This window comes from Myotis lucifugus, unplaced genomic scaffold (assembly GCF_000147115.1).
Source record: "Myotis lucifugus unplaced genomic scaffold, Myoluc2.0 scaffold_83, whole genome shotgun sequence".
Classification (NCBI taxonomy): Eukaryota; Metazoa; Chordata; class Mammalia; order Chiroptera; family Vespertilionidae; genus Myotis; species Myotis lucifugus.
Window position 1 is genome coordinate 601,478 of NW_005871131.1, and position 22,478 is coordinate 623,955.

Consider the following 22,478-nt stretch of genomic DNA (forward strand, 5'->3'; position numbering starts at 1 on the left):
CAGCAGGCAGAGTGGTTAGGGGCGATCAGGCAGGCAGGCAGGTGAGCAGTTAGGAGCCAGCGTCCTGGATTGTGAGAGGGATGTCCGACTGCCCCACAGGGATCGGGCCTAAACTGGCAGTCAGACATCCCCTGAGGGGTCCCAGATTGGAGAGGGTGCAGGCTGGGCTGAGGGACATCCCCCTGTCATGCACAAATTTCGTGCACTGGGCCACTAGTATTCTATAAAATAACTGATAAGTAATTTGCTCTTCAAAAGCCATGAAAGACAAAGTGTACTGAAGGAGACTATGGAGCTCTGACCACTACTAGTAAATGCAACGCGGTAACAACCTCTGGAAAGGAGAGAGCCAGAGATGGAAAGTCCCACATTCTGTGTAAAAATCCTCCCCTAACCCCACTGGACTCTTGAAAGGTAATCACTATCCTGAATTATAACACTACTAGAGGTCCAGTGCACGGATTCGTGCACCCAGTGGGGTCCCATGGCCTGGCCTGGCCTGCAGGACCAGGCTAAAACCAGCTCTCCAACATCCCCTAAGGGTCCAGGATTGCAAGAGGGTGCAGACCAGGCTGAGGGACGCCATCGGTGCACGATCAGGGCTGGGGAGGGATGCAGGAGGTTGGTCAGCCAGGGAGGGACCATAGCAGGGCTCCAGGATATATCCGGCCCATCTCGCTCAGACCCGATGGCCGGACCCCAGAAGCAAGCTCACCTACTGGTCAGAGTGTCTTCCCCTTGATGGTCAGTGCACGTCATAGCGAGCGGTTGAGCGGCCTTAGCATGTCATTAGCATATTATGCTTTGATTGGTTGAACAGTCGACTGGTCACCAGACGACCGGACACTTAGCATATTAGGCTTTTATTATATAGGACTAGAGGCTTGGTGCATGAAATTCATGCACTGGGGGGGGGGGGGGGGTCCCTCAGCCCAGCCTGCACCCTCTCCAATCTGGGACATCCCTCTCACAATCCAGGACTGCTGGCTCCCAACTGCTCACGTGCCTACCAGCCTGATCACCCCCCTAACCACTCCCCTGCCAGCCCAATCACCCCCAACTGCCCTCCCCTGCAGGCCCGGTTGCCCCTAACTGCCCTCCCCTGCAGGCCCAGTCACCCCTAAACGCCCTTCCCTGCAGGCCTGGTCACCCCTAACTACCCTCGCCTGCCAGCCCAGTCACCCCTAACTGCCCTCCCCTGCAGACCCGGTCCCCCCAACTGCCCTCCCCTGCAGGCCTGGTCACCCCTAACTGCCCTCCTCTGCAGGCCATCTTGTGGCGGCCATCTTTGGCCACTTGGGGGCGGCCATCTTTGTGTGTTGGAGTGATGGTCAATTTGCATACTGATCATGACGAATTGGCATATCCAGTCGTGACTGTAAGGGTGTCATGACCAATTTGCATATTACCCTTTTATTAGTATAGATGAAGTTTCTTTGCAAATTTTTTTTACATTTAACTACTAGCCATTTAACTTTTTAAAAAATGTTATTGTAAATAACATCTTTCATTTTTGTTTGTTGCTGGTATATAGAAATATAATAAATTTTTTATGCTATCCTGTATTAAATAATCTGCTGAAATTACTCATTATTATGTCTTAAAATTATTTTATTTATCTGCAAAAATAACATTTTTTCCCTTCCTTTCTAATCCTTATACATTTTACTGTGTTTTTTTAACCTAACTGTATTGGCTAGAACCTCTATAACAGTATCAAACGAAAGTCATGATAACCAGTATCTTTGTCTTGCTCCATATTAAAAAGAAAGCATGCATTATATTACCATTAATAAAATTTCCTGTAAATTTTTTGGGGGTAGATATCCTTTATTAAAGTTTAAAAAAATTTCCATCAACAGTTTGCTAAAAATTTTATCATGATGGGTATGAAATTTTATTAATAATTTTTCTTTATATAATGACATGATAATGTGATTTTTCTCCTTTATTCTGCTACTATTATTATGCTGGATGATTTTTAAGTGTTAAACTATCTTGCATTCCTGGAAAAATCAACTTGTTATTAATGTATTATTCTTTCTAAATACAGCTACATTCAGTTTGCTATTATTTTGTATGCAAATATTTACGCATCAGTCTTCATGAGTGACACTGCTCTGTAATTTTCCTTTCCTAAAATACTCAGGTTAGGTTTGATATCAAGGTTATGCTGATCTCTAAACAAACTGGTACCCTACAATCAATAATGGATAGAACCACCAGACAGAAAGGAAACAGAGGACTTGAACAAGACTATAAACCAATGAGAACTAACAGACATTAACAGAACACCCCACTCAGCAACAGCAGAATATACATTCTTCTCATGTTCTCTAGGACAGACCATAATGTTAGGCCACAAAACAAGTCTCAAATTTAAAAAGACTGAAATCATGCAAAGTATCTTTTCTGATCAAAATGGAATAAAACTGAAATGTAGCAACAGAAGGAAAACTAGGAAATTCACAAATATTTGGAGAATACTCTTAAAACAACTAATATGGGGGCTATCTCCCTTAACCACAAGGGGTATGTTCCAAGATCCCCAGTGAATGCCTGAATCCCTGGACAGTACCAAACCCCATACACCTATATGTTTTTTCCTATACATACATATCTATAATAAAGTTTAATTTATAAATGAGGCACTGTAAGAGATTAGCAACAATACTAAAATAGAACAATTATAAGAATATACTGTATAAGTTACATGAATGTAGCATTATTAAGCAAAATAAGGGTTACTTGAACACAAGCACTGCAATACCCTGACAGTTGATCTGATAACCAAGTCGGCTACTAAGTGACTAATAGGCAGGTAGTATTCAATTGGGCTGTTAGGGTATAAAACTATGCTGCACAGTCCACCCATGTCACTGACTTGATGTCATTACTACATTTCTGCTCAACATAATAGAAAACAACAGTGTTACTGAAATTACTTTCAATAAGCAAACCAATAGTCAGAAAATGTTATAATGTAAAGTGCAAGAAAAAACATTATCTTCAGTTTATAAAAAGATTGTTTGACAAAAATAAAGGAATATTCATGACCAGTCAAAAAAAACAATTCCTGCATTAAGTGGCGGAAAGTACACAAAACCAAAAATAATTTTAAGAGTATATCAAGTTTTCTTAATAAGGGTATCAGGGGGAGAAAACAGGAAAAGGCATTCAAGTTCTTTCAAGCGCCCCAACTTAAAACAACTCCAAACTGTCTAATGATGGCGTAGGAAGTCAAAGAAAACAGATGTAAACAGTGAAGCAATGCAGTTGCTGCTCACGTGTTTAAAAGATCCATAGGGAACTGCTGTGGACCCCGTCTCTTCCAGATAATCTTCCCAGCTTAGTTCCACTTCTTCCACACCAGACCCAGCATCTAGAATTAAAGACAAAATAAAACAAATAAAAAACAGGTGAACCCCAATTAAAGAAAACTCAAGGTGCAAAAACATAAATTTAGTAATAAACCTAACTTACAATTGACTTCACAAGTTAACTGGCTTTATGGTAGGTTCCCTTGGTGCACTGGCCGCCAATGAACCTCAACAGCACGAAGTGTGACATGCTGTCTCCTGTTGGGACCCATCCGGGCTTCACCCAAATGGATCACCTGACGCTGGTGAGAGTGTAACTATTACAACCACTTTGGATTGTACTTAGTACCTAACACCAAGTATTTGAGATACTTAACAGGTAGGCATTTCCAACTTGAATTTTTAATCTGATTTCTTCCTTAGTACTCTCCAACTAAGTAAAACATACCCTCGTCGATATTTTGGGTCAATCCAAAAAATGTGACATTATCCTTGCTTTCCTCCCTATCTTTCACATCTAACATCCCACATCCAAACTATCAGAAAATTCTCTAGGTATCACCTTTAAAATATATCCCAAACCAAATCTTTGAGAGATTGTAAAGTCGCTACATGATCTGACCCTCTTACAACCTACCCTGCCACTTCATTCCCAACCAGCCTCTTGTTTAATCTTTGAGAGATTGTAAAGTCGCTACATGATCTGACCCTCTTACAACCTACCCTGCCACTTCATTCCCAACCAGCCTCTTGTTTGCTCACTGCACTCGAGTGACACTGGATTTATTCTTCTTTTAATCTAATCATGTTCTTTCCTCAAAGCCTCTGCATTTGCTATTTCTGCAGCCCCAAGACTGATCTCCCAGTGTCATTCACACCTTCATTGCATTCAAGCCTCTACTCAGTTGTCTCCAAAAAGGCCTTCCAAGCAGTGCCCACAGTAGAAAACTCCCAGGCTCTGCTTTCTGGTCTTCAAGGCATTCATTCCTGTTGGACAGTACACCATGTCTTTTATCTTCCCCTTTAGAAAACAAGCTCTATGAAGACAGGAACTTTGTATCCCCACTGCCCATAACAATGCCTGGCACTAGTAAGTTTGCAATGAACAGTGCTGCCTTTGGGGATGGAGAGGAGAAAACGTGATTAGAAGAGAAGTTCTAAAAAGTACTAAAGAGGCATAAACTGGGTTGTGCCTATCTAGTACTTATTTATTTTTAAAAATGAAAACAGCCCTAGCCAATTTGGCTCAGTGGATAGAGCAGTGGCCTGCAGACCAAGAGTCCCCGGTTTGATTCCGGTCAAGGGCATGTATACAGGGTTGCAGGTTCGCTACCTGCTCTGATTCCGGCACATACAAAAGGCAACCAATCAATGTGTCTCTCTCACATCAATCTCTCTCTCTCTCTCTCCCTCCCCCTCTCCTCCCCGCCCCCCACCCCGTCCCCTCCTTTCCACTCTTCTCTCTGAAAAGCAATAGAAAAAATATCCTCAGGTGAGGATTAACAACAAAAAGCAGAAAATACATGTTGGCAAGGAAGTGAGAAATTAAAATCTTGTGCACTGCTGGTGTTGGAATGTAAAATGGTATGGCCACTGTGGAAAACTATATGGTGGTTTCTCAAAAATTAAAAATACAATTACCATAGGATCCACCAATTCTACTTCTGGGTATATATCCAAACGGAGTGAAAGCAGAATCAGACAGACATTTGTACACAAATGTTCATAGCAGCAATATTCACCATACCCAAAAGGTGGAAGCAGCCCAAGTATCCATCGACAGAAGAAGAAATTAAAATGTGATACATCCATCCAATGGAGTATTACTCAGTCTTTTAAAAAAGGAAGGAATTCTGACCATAATACAACATGGATGAACCTAGAGGACATTATGCTAAGTGAAATAAGCCACCTGCCAAAGGATAAATACTGTATGGTGCCACTTACACGAGGTAGCCAGAATAGTCAAATTCACAGAGGCAGAAAGAAAAACGGTAGTTTCCAAAACTGTGGGGCAACGAGAATGGGGAGTTTGTGTTTAATGAGTATAGAGCTTCAGTTTGAGAAAATGAAAAATGTTCTAGGGATAGACTGTGGTAATGAGTGCACAACAATATGAATGTACTTAATGCCACTGAACAGTACACTCTTTTAAAAATGGTTAAAATTGTAAACTGTGTACAATGGATATTTTACCACAATAAAACAATGGAAACAAATGTAAGACAATGTTAACATTTATTAATTCTTCAGGGTAGCTATGTGGGTGTTCTTACATTGTTTCCCATTCATTTTTATGTATTTGCAATTTTTCACTAGAAATATAAGAAGCCAACAAAGACCACATTGGAAATCTCCTAGAAGTATGGGCCAGTAGAAAGTCAATTTCCATTACTAAAACATAGCATGGCTGAACACTCATGGTGCTTAACAAGGACCCTAGTCCCTGAAACAACATGCTACCTTAAAAATAAAAATAAACAACAACAATAAAAATAATGAGCTAAGGAACTAAAGTTTCTCATACATTAAAAACTATTAAAAAACAGAGAAGAAACAGGTTAATGACTGGATAGAAAAATGAGCAAAATACAGGAAAAGAAATTTTATAAAAAAGAAATTCAAAGGTCCTGAAACATATGGAAAGATATGCAAATATACTCATTTTTAAGAGAAATGCAAATTAAAACTGCACTGAAATATCACATTGGGAAAAATTCCAAAGTTTGACAACATACTCTATGGTGAGGCTATAGTTAAGCAGGTAAAGCATAATGACACAACCCTAGTGAAAGAAAACTTGGCAATATCTAGCAAAATGATATATGTATTTACCTTTTGATCCAGCAATCCCACTTCTAGGAATCTATTCCAAAGATATGCTGGCAAAATACAAAAAGACATATGTACAAAGCTATTCACTGCAGCACTACTTATGAATCAAGACTGCAAAGACCCAATGTCCATCAATAAGGAACTGGCTGAACGATCTATGGTTTATACATCCAGCACTATACAACTGTAAAAAGGAATGAGAACAATTTCTACATACTGATGTGGGATGCTTTCCAGTATATATTCAGTGAAACTGGAAACTACAAATCAGTTTTTATTGTATCTCTACTTTTGTGTATGGTGAGAGAGGTATAGAAATAAATATATCTGTACATACACCTATTTGTTTATTTATTTTTAATTTTCTTGTTAATCCACACTGGAGGACATTTTCCCACTAATTTTTAGAGAGAGTGGAAGAGAGGGGGAGAGACAGAGAGAGAGAAACATCGGATGTGAGAGAGACACATAGACTGTTTGCCTCCAGCATGCACCCCAACCAGACCAAGGCTGGGGATTGAGCCTGCAGCTGAGGTACATGCCCGTGACCGGGATAGAACCCGTGACCCTTCAGTCCATGGGCTGACGCTCTATCCACTGACCCAAACCAGCTATGGCTGTTTATATTTTTAATGAACAGCAGAAATAAATAATAAAATAGTTAGTATAAGAAGAACAATGGAAAGAGTAAAAATATTTTCCTTCTCCTAGAGTTTTCTAAATTATGTTTGAAAGTTGAAACAAAAATTTTAATATCTGATATGGTTCTCAAAATATGAAGAGGAAATATTTATGATAATTATATTACAAGGTAAAGACATAAAAATAGGTAAGTTTCTACATGTGACTCAAACCAATAAAATGATGATACCAACAGACTGATAAGTTATGTACATAAAATGTAATACCTAGAGCATCTACTAAAAAGCTATACAAAAGGATACACTAAAAAACACTACAGACAAATCTAAATGGAATTTTAAAAAAATATATTCAAGTAACCCACAGGAAGGCAGGAGGTAGAAGACAAAAATAATCCCAGAAAACAGATGAACAAAAATAGCACACTTGAGCCCTAACTTACCAATAATTACATTAAATGTATAAGGTCTAAATACACAATAATTATAAGACTGAAATTTAAAAAAAGATTATGTGCTGTTATAAGAAAGTTCAAATATAATGATATATAGGCAGGTTGAAGGCATAAGAATGAAAAAGATATACCATGTAAATAAACATTAATCAAAAGGAAGCAGAAATAAGTAAATCCATACAGACAGAAAGGAGACCAATGGTGGTTGCCAGAGGCTGAGGGGGGCAAGAAACAATTGCTAACTGTTTCTTTTAGGGGGTGATGAAAATGTTTTAGAAATACTAGTGATGGTCACAAAACTTTGTGAATATGCTGAAAGCCACTGAACTGTACACTCTATAAGGGCATAATTATACCTCAAAAAAAGAAAAATACCTCAATAAAGTTGTTTTTTTAAAAGCTCAATGTTTAAAGAAATAATTATTAATTAAAAAGCAGACATATAGCCCTGGCTGGTGAGAACATCATCCTGCACATCAAAGGGTCTCAGGTTCAATTCCTGGTCAAGGGCACGTACTTGGGTTGTGGGTTTGATCCCCGGCCCCAGTCGGTAGGGGCTTGTGTGGGAGGCAACCAATTAATGTATCTCTCTCTCTTCTCCTCCCTCCCCTCTACTCTTTCTAAAGAGCAATGGAAAAATATCCTCAGGTGAGGATAGAAAAAAACAACAAAAGGCCCTAGCTGGTTTGGCTCAATGGATAGAGCATCCTCCTGCAATCTGAAGGGTCCCAGGTTCGATTCCAGTCAAGGGCACATGCCCGGGTTGCAGGCTCAATCCCCAGTAGGGGGCGTGCAGGAGGCAGCCAGTCAATGATTTCTGTCTCATCATTGATGTTTCTATCTCCCTCTCCTTCTCCCTTCCTCTCTGAAATCAATAAAAATATATATTTTAAAAAACAAAAGGCAGATAAACCATAAACAAACCAAATAAATGGAGACACTGTGCTGAAGAGGATAGAGCACATGTACAACATCACTAGCCACTAGGAAAATGCAAAATAAGGTCAGGATAAGCTGTCACTATTAGATGCCCATCAGAGTTAAATAAAAAATAGTGACAATAGCAAATGATAGTGAGAATGAGAAGAAACTACATCTCTCATACATGGATGGTGAGAATGTAAAATAGTATAATCATCCTGGAAAGTAGTTTGGCAGTTTCTTTATTAAACGTATGATCCAGCAATTGTGTTCCTAGACATGTACCCCAGAAAAATGAAATCTGATGTACACTATTGCGCAAGCAGCTTTATTTTTATTTATTTTTATTTTTTAAAAATATATTTTATTGATTTTTTACAGAGCGGAAGGGAGAGAGATAGAGAGTTGGAAACATCCATGAGAGAGAGACATCAATCAGCTGCTTCCTGCACACCTCCTTCTGGGAATGTGATCGCAACCCAGGTACATGCCCTTGACTGGAATCGAACCTGGGACCCTTCAGTCCGCCGGCCGACATTCTATCCACTGAGCCAAACCAGTTAGGGCGCAGCTTTATTTTTAGTAGCCCAAAACTGGAAGCAACCAAAACGTACAACAGTAGATGAATAGTTAACCAAACTGTAGTATATCCATGGAACACCACTCAGCAATAAAAGGAAACAAACTATTGATATGTGCAAAAATTTGGATGGATCTCAAGGGCATTATTTTGAGTGATGAAAGCAACCTCAAAAAATCACATACTATGTGGTTCTATATGTGTAACATTCCTGAAATGACAAAATTATAGAGATAGAGAACAGACTAATGGTTGCCTGACTTAGGGAAGGCTGGGGGAAAGAAAGTAGGTGTAAGTATGAAGGGGCAGAATAGGGAGCTCTTTGTGGTGATGGAGTAGTTCTGTATCTTGACTGAGGTGGTGGTTACAGGAATCTATCCTATATAATAAAAGGCTAATATGCAAATCGACTGAACAGCGGAATGATCAGTCCGTACGATGCGCACTGACCACCAGAGGACAGACACTCAACTCAGGAGCTGCCCCCTGGTGGTCAGTGCACTCCTACAGGGGGAGCGCTGCTCAGCCAGAAGCTGGGCTCATGGCTGGCGAGCGCAGCGGCGGTGGCGGGAGCCTCTCTTGCCTCCGTGGCAGCACTCAGGATATCCGTCAGTCGGACATCTCCCAAGGGCCCTGGACTGCGAGAGGGCGCAGGCCGAGCTGAGGGACACCCCCCCCCCCCCACCAACAAGTGCTCGAATTTCATGCACCAGGCTTCTAGTATGTGATAAAATGACAGAAAACTACATACACTTTTTAAATATGTCAATCCTGGCTTTTACACTATACTATATTTATATGCGATTTAACTAATGATAGAAACTGCTGATGGATACCAGGGACCTGTCAGTATTATCTTTGCAACTTCTTATGAATATATAATTATTTCAAAATAATTCAAAAGTAACTATCAAAATTAAAATGTTGTTTTTTCAAAACAGAAGTCTATTCATAAAATTTAGTTTTTCAGGAAACATTGTGAGTATCCCCTAGTGCCAGGCTCTCTGCCAGGTACAAAGACAACTCATATCCTCAACCAGCTCTCTCTTTAGTGTCAGAAGGTAAGTCAAACCATGTCACCCAGGAAGGTAATACGATTCTGCACTCTGAGGAATGAATTCTGCTCACCAAAACCAATACCTGCATCAAGCTGCTGCTCCCCGTTCATGTCCACAGCACACGGGCTATCTCCTTCCCATACAAAGGGCCTTACAGTTCTGCTATGATCTGAAGATTACTTGAAGGTCTCAAGCATCCGTCAATGGGCATCCAAGGGTCCAAATAAAAGGAAAGTGCTAAAAATAAAAAAAGAACATATAAATAGCCTGAAGCCCAAGTGTGTTTACTCATTCATAAGACATGGCACTCCAGGGACAGAGGGGGAGCAGAACCCACAAGAAAAAAAAAAAAGACATGGCACTCCAGTGGGTTGAGAGGGCAGGTAAAACAAAAACACATTGGCAGAATAGATGAGATTAGAGAAAATATCAATACCTTTTCTAATTTTGAAGACTGTGTGTGTGTGTGTGTGTGTGTGTGTGTGTGTGTGGAGAGAGCATGCTATCAAGATCCTGATATCCAAAAATCACAAGAGATTAACATATATTTGAATCACTACCCTTTAAACTTAGATTATAATACTTAGCTCCATAATTCCTACCCATAAAAACTCTCTTACTGAATTTATGGGGTGGAGGGTTACCTTTCAATGTTCTGTCTTACTGAATGAATGATACTTAAGATACAGTATATTACCTTATTCAGTTTTCCATTCCACTTACCTAAAATATTATGCAGAACCAAAAAGTATCAACTATATTAGTTTACAATTATACTTATAAAAGAGAACCCCTCCAAAATAAGCTCTGAACCCATTTATTCTTTTTAAAAGTTTTACTGGAATATAATTCACATATAAAACCACTTTAAGTATACAATTCAATCATTTTTAGTAAATTTGCAGTTGTGTAACCATCACTAGAATCCAATGTTAGAATATTTCCATCACTCTGTGTTCACTGTTTACTTGGTTATGTGACTTAACAAGTGACTTGACTTATTTGTGCCAATGGCATCATTTATGAAAGGAAAAAAACTGTACCTACTTAACTGGACAGAAGAGCACTTAGCATAGAGCTGGCTACATGGTAAACACTGAGTTAACTATTCAAGTTACAATGGCACTAATTTAGTGTATCATCTCTACATACAGTATAAAGTCTTAACACTTCATCATGGGTTTGATATAACAAAGCTAGTACTAAGTAAACACCTGTAGGTTCGCTATGCTTTGAAGATGTCATCCACTGCTTATATTCATAAACTCTTAAAATATGCCAGCATATTTTGTACAGAGAACCACACAGTACAAAATAATAACAGCAGCAACAACAAATTAAGTTTCAAAGCCAAAAAGATATGAGTTGGGAGAAATGCAGGTCTTATGTAGTTGAAAAGCGAACACTGTGATATTCTTTCTCTTTTTTTTTAAAAGCAGAGAAGAAACTTTATTCTGTTTTTAATTTAATTGTTTTCCATCATCATTTATCCCCCCATACCCTCTTCTACCTCCCCCAAACCCCTCTCCCTCCCACAACCATCACCCTGTTGTCCATGTCCATGAGTTCTTTTTTGTTCTTTTTTGCTCAATCTTACATTACTTAATTTTAACCAAGGAACAATCAATCAGCTCATGGTGTTAATAGGATCATGAGAAATAAACTGATGAAGCATTTTGCCGTGGAACATCTGTTAGATCTCTCTCTTTATTGCTAGTCTGCTATCTTCTTATGTAGTGATGGAGGAAAAAAAGCCATAAAATATCCAGCTTAGAATATGGACATGTAATTCACCTTTCATTTTTTTCCTTTTATTCCATCTATTTCCAATTCATGTTAAATTGTTTTATGCTCTTTATTTTATTGTTGAGTTTGGTAGTATAATTCCTTTTGTGGTGACCAGAATACATCAAAAGTTATTTATTTAAATAACTTTTCATGAACTAACTGATCTGGACCTTGCTCATCTTATTTAGAATATTTCAATAAACTGAACAGATGCCTATACATTTATAGGGGATGCTGATAAGACTTGAAGCCAGAATAAGCCATACTAAAATCTGAAACACTTCTAAGAAATATAAATAAAAATGTAAAAAGCGAAGTGTACAAAACAAGCTTTGATTACACACACACACACACACACACACACAAAACCCAGGTAGAATAACATCAAACTGAATTCACTATTTCATTTTTAGTGATACATCAAATAAAACCACCATGGAATAATTAACCTTTTAACAGATTTTTTAAAAGATCTAAAGCCATCTGAACAACATCTAGTCCACACATGCAATCCACACTCTAAGCCTATACTACCTTTAGTGTTAATGAACTTTGTTTCCAAGGCTAAAATGAAACAGTAGGAATATGTGAAAAGTTACAATAACGCCAGAGAGACTTCTGTAGGATGATTCCTGAGCCAAATGATCTGACATGTCCCACACAGCGCTCGCACCTGCTGCCAGTGCTGGAGCCGCCGCTTGCACCCGCTGCCAGTGCCCAGCGCCGGCCCTGATTGCTCGGCACCACCAGCGGGTGCGAGCAGCGGCTGCCGCCCCGACTGCCCCTGAGGGCTTTTCCACCTCTCCCTGCTCCTAAGGGGCAATTGGCTGCTGCCGCTTGCACCCACTGCTGGCGTTGGCCCCAATCGGCACAGTCAGCAGGTTCGAGTGGGGCCAGAGCCATCAGCACATGGGAGCGGGGGCAGCAGGAATGTGGCTGCCAGCAGATAGGGGACTGGGGGTCATGGCAGGAGGGGCCAGGTGGGGGTGCAGAGGATGGGCCAAGACCTACCCTTGTGCCCACCTCAGCTTCCAGGTGCACAAATTTGTGCACTGAGCCCCTAGTAGTCAGATAAAAACCAGCCCCTCAGGAACGCCTCCCAGTTCCAGGGCAATGCTGCTGCCCCCTGGGGCATCCCTAGGGAAACAGCAGGGCAGAGACAGGCTGCTGCAGAACACTGGGCCATCATGTCACATCCACAACCTAAGAATCTTGCTGAACATTTAACAATGATGTGAGGAACAAGTACAAGCTATTTAGATTAACAACGAAAACCACAAAAAACTCTTCAGAAGGTTTTAAAATAAGAGCTTCCAGAAAGGGAGTAGACCTGTGGTTATTACTAGAGACATGCTGCAACACATGTTAAATCTGTAAATAATTTAGTGCAAAAAGTTAAATACGTATAAGGGGGAAAAGCCTAGATTATGCTAATTATGAATCTAATTAAACTCATATGCAAGATGTAAAATAATTGGCAGAACACAGAGCACTTAACCTGTTATTCCAGAACTCAGCAGGATGTCTGGCAGCCTTTTTGGGGGTCAGTATTAGGACTTAGTCACAGCTTGCTGTTTGCTTTTGTAGATTTCAATACCCACATCTACTAATCTATACAGTAAACATCCTCTGAAAACCGAAGTGCCTATGTTAAGTCTCTATATATATTTTTGGTTAAATCTCTACACCTTTTAAACAATAACAAAACCCCAAATGCCCCTCCTCTTTTTCCCCTAAAAACTATGTTTTTCTTCTACCATTAATTATTTAAGTAAACTTAAATACAACACTACAAGGTTGCCAGTTTTCTAAGATCAGCACTTACCAATCTATTCCACTTTCTAGCATGTAATACAAAAGTATCTATATAATTTTCAATCCTAATAATACTGACTATGCTACACTAATTTTCATGTTTTATTTAAAAAATCATCTTTACAAAATATAAAACTTTTTAGTCTTGGTGCCTGAAGTCATCAAAACAAGTAGACAAGAATTCAAAGCCTTGTTATTTGCAAATTAACAAAAAGTAGCCTTAAGGCAAATAACTGGTTATTAATTTTTCTCAGAGGGAAAAATATCCAGCTTGCGTTCCAAAGGCTGGTTGATTTTTAGGATGGGGAGAGGGTAGAGAAAACAAGATTATTTTAATTGTATTTAAGCTGTTCAGAAAATAAATGAGCCAGTTGGTCAAAATACAGCCCCTCACTCAGGAAAAACCAAGCACACACTGCATCAACATGTTTTTCCTCAATACTTTCTCACAGGATCTGAGACTATAAATACAGTATTATTCCCTATTAAAGTATGAAAAAGAAGTTGGTTCAGTTGTTTAAGTTTACAAAATTCTTCCAACATGATAATTTGAAGATTATCACAAGCTTAGCACATCAAGGTTGGAATTTCATGGCCTACAGTCAGTTGACAGGACACTCAGTCAATCCTCGCTGACTTGGAAACCAAAACCCAATGCTTGAAGAACCTTCATGTCAAATCTAACTATGAAAAAGTCATACGCTTACTTCAGATTCCTCTCAAAGCAACCTTTTAAGAAAAAAGAAGATCAATAAGCCATTCAAACACTTGACTGAATCTTTAAGAAAATGTCAAACAAATTCAGATTGCCAGTTAGATTTCAAAGAGCCAACAAGAAGGAAGGGAAAGAGCTCAGCTGGTGTGGCTCAGTGGCTGAGCAACAACCTATGAACCAGTAGCTCAATTCCGGTCAGTGCATGTGCCCAGGTTGCGGGCTCAATCCCCAGCAGGGGGTGTGTAGGAGGCAGCTGATCAATGATTCTCGCTCATCATTGATGTTTCTAACTATCCCTCTCTCCCTTCCTCTCTGAAATCAATAAAAAATATTTTTTAAAAAAGAAAAAAAGAAGGGAAGGAAAGTGTCCCCAACTTCAACAAATTCTATGATGAGAACTTTTACACATTATGGAATTTTGGCCCTGGGGATTTTGACATTAGCACACTTTGTAAAACAAACAAACAAATAAACCTAATAAATAAACATTACTACAGTAGGGCTTGCCCGGTCAACATTGCAATTTTGAAGAGATATTGATGGAGTGGGGTAAAGTATGAAGAGAATAAAATAATTTTTCCATTCATCAAATGATGAGTGATGACGTTCAAAATATAAACATTTTTTCCTTTTGCTCACTACCCCAACCCCCTCAATACTTAAGTACTTTATACTCAAATCACTGTCTCATTTTCAAACATTTGCTTAGTGCCATGAGGAACTACAGCTAGCCCTGCACTTTCACATATATTAAGTCAGCTGCCTGGGTAATTTTTTAAAATCGTTCTTTGTTTCACTAAATAACTGAGACTGATGAATCCAAAAGTTAGAAGGACCTTTAACAGGCCACATCTAGGCCAATGGTCCTCCAGTTTTTTGGTTCTACACCATCCTCATGCCCCAACATTTCCACAACGAACATCTCTCCGTGAACCTATGGTGCTTTTCCAGCAAGTTCTCCCCCACCCATTCCTGGGGAGGCAGTTGCCCACTCTGCATTCAAACACCATCAATGATATAGTGACATAAAACTCCCATGAACATCTTCCTGGACAATCTATCCTACTTCTGAGCAGCTCCACCCCAAAGTCTGTCCATAAACAGCCCCCAAGTGGCTCCTACCCATCGGTGTTGCCACTCAGAAGGAGTCTGTGCCTTCTTCGCTCACACAAGAGCCCTTCGCACAGCTGAGAACACGAACAGTGCTTCCCAAGACAGGTCCCGAGTCCCCTCACCGCGCTAGTCTTCCTCTGAAAACACTTCAGTTTATCTGTATTCCCTCAGAACACAAAAGAACAAATGAAAACCTTGAAATGATTTTGATTTAACTTTACACAGTCTACTACTTATGTAACCAGGCAAAATATTTCAGGCTTGATGGAACAAAGAACTGTTCCCTTCCCAATATGTTTATTTAAATTTTACCAATCACAGAACTAAACAGAGATTTTCCCAAAGAAGACAACCATTTCATAAAAGCAGAGCAACTTTCAGAAGGAGAAACTAAGGGAAACCATAGGTAGACCAGCACACCCTACAACCTGAAGGGGAAAATAACTAAACACACATTCCCAAGGAGAGTTTAATTCTTCCTCTTCAAAATTAGCATAGCATTTCATGGGACTTCTGGAAGGGTACTTTGGCCTACCTGCGCCTCTGGGACTGGCCCTGCCATAGTTTTTCTCTATGATTTGGACAGTATCTAACAGCAGTAAACATGCAATTTATGTCTGCTGAGTGAAATTAATTGGGGGTAGTTCTGTCACCCATTCAGATAGAATTTGAGTCTCAACTCGCAATACTTTAAAAAATCTTTATTGTTGAAAGTATTACATATGTCCTCTTTCCTCCTCCCCTCCCCGCCACTGACCTCTTCTAACCTGCCTTTGCTCCCTGCCCCAGGCCTTCACCACTCTATTGTCTGTGCCCACAGGTTATGCATATATGCATAAAGTTCTTTGGTTGATCTTTTCCCACGCACCCACCCTCCCCTGCCTTCCTTCTGAGATTCAACAGTCTGTTCCATGCTTCTATGTCTCTGGATCTATTTTGTTCATTAGATTACATATTTGAGTGAGATCATGTGATACTTATCTTTCTCTGACTGGCTTATTTCACTTAGCATAATACTCTCCAGGTCCATCCATGCTGTTGCAAATGGTAAAAGTTCTTTCTTTTTTACAACTGCATAGTATTCCATTGTGTAAATGTATCACAGCTTTTTTATCCACTCATCTGCTGATGGACACTTGGGCTGTCTCCAAATCTTAGCTACCGTAAATTGCGCTGCTATGAACATAGGGGTGCATACGAAAAAGAAGTAACTTATCAATGAGGAAGCCTGGCAGATACCACCTGCAGCTGCTGCTCATCAGAAATAGGACAAACTGAAGTTCATGCCACTTGATAGGATAAAATGAGACAGTATCATTTCTGTGCTATTCTTGCCAAAGATGTAAAACCGGAGTTTAATCTTGAGAACATCAGACAAACCCAAACTGAGAGACATTCTACAAAATAAAAAGCCTATAATCCCGACACATCAAGACAATGAAAATCCAAAGAAAGGCTAAAGAAGACTTGGCAACTAAATGAAAAGCATGATTCTAAATTGGATCCTTCTGTTCTCAACAAAAAAGAGGGGACATGGGGAGTGGGAGACTTTATTGTGACAACTGGTCAAAGTGGGGTCTAAGGAGTACTGGATGGTAATAATGTGTCAAGATTCATTTCCTGATTTTGACGGTTGCATTGTACTTGTAGACAAATGATCTTACTGTAGGAAATACACACCAGGGTATTCCTGAGTGAAGCAGCATCAGATGGACAACTTATTGCCAAAGGTTCACCAGGGATGGGGGTTATAAATATACAGTATTTATAACTTTTCTCTGTTTCGTTTTGTTGTTGTTGTTAACCCTCACCTGAGGATATTTTTTCATTGATTTTAGAGAGTGGAGGGAAGGGGGAGAGACAGAGAGAGAGAAACATTGATGTGATACACATCGATAGACTGTCTCCTACATATGTCTCAATTGGGGCTGGGGATCAAGCCTGCAACAGAGGTATGTGCCCTTGACCCTTCAGTTCAGCTGAGGCTCTAACCATTTAGCAAACTGGCTAGGGCTCTGTTTTTGACTGTTTAAAGTCTGTAATGCCCTAGTTGGTTTGGTTCACTGGATAAAGCATCAGCCCAAGGACTGAAGGGTCATGAGTTCGATTCTAGTCCAGGGCATGTACCTCAGTTGCAGGCTCGATCCCCAGCCCTAGTGGGGAGAGGAGGGGGGGCCAGGGGTGTGTGTGTGTGGGGGAGGCAACCAATCAATGTATCTCTCTCACATCAATGTTTCTCTCTGTCTCTCCCCCTCCCTGCCACTCTCTCTAAAAACTCAATGAAAAAATATCCTCAGATGAGGATGAACAAAAAACAACAAAAAGGTTTGTAATTATTTTAAATAATTAGATCTCTTCAAAATGAGAGTAATATATATAATCTTAATACATACATATGTACTCTTTCCAACAAGAGTGTTCCCTCTGTAGAAAGAGTACTAAAGGGGTCTTGCATTTGCTCACTAGGAAAGTACTGGGAAAGTATAACAACAACAACAACAAAACGGCTTTCTGCATAGTAACCTTGACTTCAAACTCTAGTTCATTACATGACCTTGGGAGATGTTTCACCCTTCTGAGGGGTCTCGATATCTTTATCTATAAAAGTGCAAAAACCACCTTGTTTACAGAGTGGCTCTGAGGATGAAATTAGATGGCATGTTTGAGAACGCCTATCAGATTATAAACACTCAAAACTAGTTCTCTCCCATTTCCAAGCAATCTATTTACAGCTTCCATCTACTTAAGGAGTTTACATCTTAGTGAGCCTCCAAAGTAGGCTTCCTAACCTCAAACACTCTTCAGGTTCAAGGGATGTTAAAGATTCTTTACTCTGATGCCCTTGCTTTACAGATAAGGAAATGAGACCTGGACTTACGCAATGCGAGGCGAAGCGTCTTCCATCAGAGACACACAGCATTGGTCTGGAGCACCAGGCACCTGACATGCTCGCATTTCATCTTCTCTGAAGCAAGTGTTATTATTTTACAGGGGAGGAAATCAAGGCTCAAGCAAGATTAAGAAACTTAATCAGAGCCCTAGCAGGCTTGGCTCAGTGGATAGAGCATCGGCCTGCGGACTGAAGGGTCCCAGGTTCGATTCAGGCCAAGGGCACATGCCTGGGTTGCGGGCTCAATCCCCAGTGGGGGTGTGCAGGAGGCAGCCGATCAATGATTCTCTCTCACCATTGATGTTTCTATCTCTCTCTCCTTCTCCCTTCCTCTCTGAAACCAATAAAGAAATATATATATTTTTTTTAAAAAGAAACTTACTCAGAACTCAGGTCTCTTTTACTCTAAAATTCATATATTTTTCCAATGTTATCTCTGTCATTTCCAAACGTGAATAAGAAAGACACAACACACGTGTTTGAAAGGTTTTTCTGTACCCTATGCACTCAAGAAATTATTCCTCACATAGTTGTCAAAATGTTATCAGTGTAAAACAAATCATTTAACCACTAAATCTTTGTCCATCAGCATCCTCAGCAATTTACAATGATCTGTCTACTCTCCTATCCCAAACTTGTTCACTAAAAATCAGCAACAGTGTTATATGAGATAAATTCTCAAAATGTCTTTCTACTTTAAGCAGTTTCTTTTATTCCTGCTGTTTAAAGCAAGGTTCTCGACCTGGAGTCCTAGAGTCCATGAAGAGAATTCAGGAGTCTGTGAATTTGAATGAAAGTTTTTACATTTGCATTCACTAACCTCAAATAGAAATTTAAGATTTCCTTCCAATATGAGTGTAGGCAAGAAATCACAGGACCATCAGCAGTAACTTTGTCACCACCAAACAGATATTTTCCTATCACATTACAGGTGATACAGATCTATATATAACTGATTTCCTTTTTAATTCTTTGTCATTTTCTTTTTTAAAAAATCCTTACCTGAAGATATGTTTTATTGATTTTTTTAGATAGAGAGGAAGAGGGAGGTAGAGAGAAAGAAACATTGATGTGAGAGAGAAACATTGATCGGTTGCCTCCTATACACACCAAGGTATGTGTCCTGACCAGGAATCAAACCCACAACCTTTTGGTGTACAGGATGACTCTCCAATCAACTGAGCCACCCAGCCAGGGCAATCCTATGTATTTTATTTATTTAAAACCATTAAACGAGAACAAGTCCACCAGCTTCACTAGTTTACCAAAGGGATACATGAATACCAAAAAGGCTTAAGAACCCCCTACTGGGGTTTTTTGTTTTGTTTTGATTTTTAATCCTCTCTCCAGGATATTTTTTCCATTGATTTCTAGAGAGTGGAAAGGAGGAGGGTAGGGAAGGGGGGAGGAGTAGAGAAACTTCCACATGAGAGACATCCAATTGGTTGCCTCCCACGCACGTCCCTACTGGCGCAACCTAGGTATGTGCCCTTGACTGGAAATCAAACCCTTTGGCCACAGGCTGACACTCTAACCACTGAGCAAACCAGCCAGAAAAAAAAAAAAAGCTGGCCAGAACAAGAACCCCTAGTTTTGAACAACAATGTTGTTAATCAACTGAGAATTTGAGAGAATACAGGGGGGGAAAGTTTGGCTTTTAAACACATGAGTCACTTACACATTCAACTTGTTCCTATACTGTACTCTCCTATGTAGCAGCTACAAAGATAAAACATTACCCTTTCCTCAAACTAGTAGAAAAGAAGACAAAAGCAAGTAACAAGGTAGACTGTCTGAAGCACAAGCAGAGAAGGAGAAAAGAAACCTTTGAACTCAAACAATGAAGAGATTCTCTCATTCTCACCAAACAAACAAGGCATAGGTCAAAGGAGAAGAACAGGAAAACTAGTCTAGCTCAGTTGCTCCTACACCCTGGAGTGCAGGGGGCTCGGGGTGCAGGCACCCCCTCCTGGCCTCGTCCAGGAGAGGGCACAGGGAGACGGACATCAGGAGCAGCTGGCAGGGACTGAGCACTACTGCCCAGCCGGGGAAGCAACTCCGGGGCCTTCTCTACCCCTCGGCAGAGCTGGTAAGCCCTTTCTATTCTAGAGATGCTTTTGGGAAAGGAATGTAGACAAGAAATTTTCTTTATAAGGGGTAAGTGGGGCCATGTCTCAAAGTAAGATGACATTCATTTAATTTATACAACCAAAATATAGTATGTATGTCCAATGACATTGCATCATAGCATTGTACTTGTTTTACAGGAGCTCAGAAAGAGGCAAATGAGCCTCTCTATACATCTACGTTAACTTATAAAACAAGACGTTTAAGTAAGGTGATTCGCTCAAAGCTTCCCCCATTGAATTTAAATTCCACAATACTGTTATACCATATCAACAAAACACCACCAGGGAAAAGATAAAATCATCCTAGGAAAGACCACAAACTTACACTAGTAAACATCTATTTTATACCTTTAGAACTGCCCTCCAATATTTACCTACACTATTAGGAACCTGTATGTTTACATTTTTCTTGACCATTCTCCCGATTTACCTCCATCCTCTACTGAGCCCCTCCTTTGTTCCTGGCACTACCCTAGGGATGGCTGAGCATGATGCAAAGCTCAGTCTTGCCCTAAAGGGTTTTACAGCACGGAGAGAGCCACGGCAAATATTTTTGAAATGCAGGAAGAGAAGAGCATTAACTGTGGGTCAAGATAGCTGCAAAGAGCTTCACCAAAAAGCAAAGCGTGAACTTCATCTTGAAGGATGAACAGAACTATGGAAAGGTAAAGGACAGAGTGGAAGACATCCCAAGAAGGACCAGCAACATGCAAAAGGCAGCAAGGCAGGCATCAGCTGTGTGTGTGTGTGTGTTTGTGTGTGTGTGTGTAGGCAGGGGACATGCTTGCATGTAAGGTGACAAGAAAGATCAGTCTGCTGATTACAGGATAACAAGGCCACACAGAAGAGAGTACATAGCATGCAAAATTTACATACTACACAAAGGCAACAAACAGGAAAGATTTGAGAATTACTACATTTTAAAGTTTTTCTTTCCCTCACACACACACAGTTAAAGGACAGTTGGGACTAGAGGCAGACCAGCAGGGAGGTGCTGGACTAGCCTAGGGATGAAAAGCTGAAGGCCTGGATGAAAGGCAGAGAAGCAGCCATCAGAACGGTAAGAAAGACTGAACCTAAGAGACATTGCCAAGTAGGAAGCAACAGAAAAATCAGAGATGACTCCAAATTCTGTCATGTAAAGGGCCATGGGATTGGGGGACATGCCAAAGACTGGTGCATTCCACTGTGACGTCTATGGATTCTGGGCTCAAGAGTGGGCCACCCAGGTTTAGAGTTCTGGAAGCAGCTAAAAACCAGGCTGCTGTCAGACAACAAAGTATGAGACGGGCTAAGCTGTAAATTTACAAGTCAACCCGCACAGTGCAAGTAGCTATATATCAGAAAAACCCAAGGAGAAAGAACAGAGACTGAAGAACAGGAGGTTAAGAAAAAAGGGGGAAAGGAATTAACACTTTTTGTCATCCACTACAAGAGTCACTTCATACACATTAAATAGAGCGGAAATTAGAAAACTTCCTCACAAAGTGTGTACCATCAACAAAGCCAAATATGAAAAGAAGGAGAATGAAGACTGAGAAATGGCACTAAATTTCCAAGGCAAAGGCCACAGCAACCCCTGGGAGACTTCCCAGCTATGTGGTAGAAGCAGAGGCTGTGAGGATAGGTCGCTGAGAAAAGAATGGGTAGGCACAAAGTGAATACAATGAATGAAAAATAAGTGTATATTTAGATATCTGGGCAACAACTGAGTAAGGCCTTTTAAAGAGGGCAGCAATGTCATGCAGTTCTTAAAATCTTTTTTTTTTTATTAGCAAAACACTGACCAATAAACTCAAAGGTTAGGGCCCATCATGCATATGACTTAGGGTGCTAAAATTAAAGGAAAATGACAGACACAATTTAGTTTTTGCAGGCTCAATTCCATGACCAACAAATGGAGTTCAGCTATAAATATAACAAATTAGCGTATACTAATTAAAGCATATTCCACCTGCTTTACAGCAGAAAAGCTAACCTCTCTCAAATCTGAATGCTAAAGAGACTAACAACAAAATACAAAGATTGTTATGCTATGAAAAATTACAAATATTTCATTCCACCCTTCCCAAATCCTAAACCACATTTTTACAAGTAAAACATCTGAAAGACCAATCACAATCATCCAGAAACTTGCTGTAGGAATAGTAGTGCTAGAGGATTTGATTATAATGGCAAAAACACTTACTGGCTGAACGAAAAAAAATTTCTGATTCCA

The 22,478-nt window shown here is 40.1% G+C and overlaps 1 protein-coding gene across 1 annotated transcript in view; it reads right to left on the bottom strand.

Annotated features, from left to right (window-relative positions):
• Positions 1-22,478, bottom strand: part of SFMBT1 (Scm like with four mbt domains 1) — an 89,759-nt gene that overhangs the window by 37,275 nt on the left and 30,006 nt on the right. The window contains 2 exon segments of the mRNA XM_023755678.1: positions 3,288-3,382; positions 9,893-10,047. Of these exon segments, the coding sequence (XP_023611446.1) occupies positions 3,288-3,382; positions 9,893-9,920 (123 nt within the window). The 5' untranslated portion in view covers positions 9,921-10,047.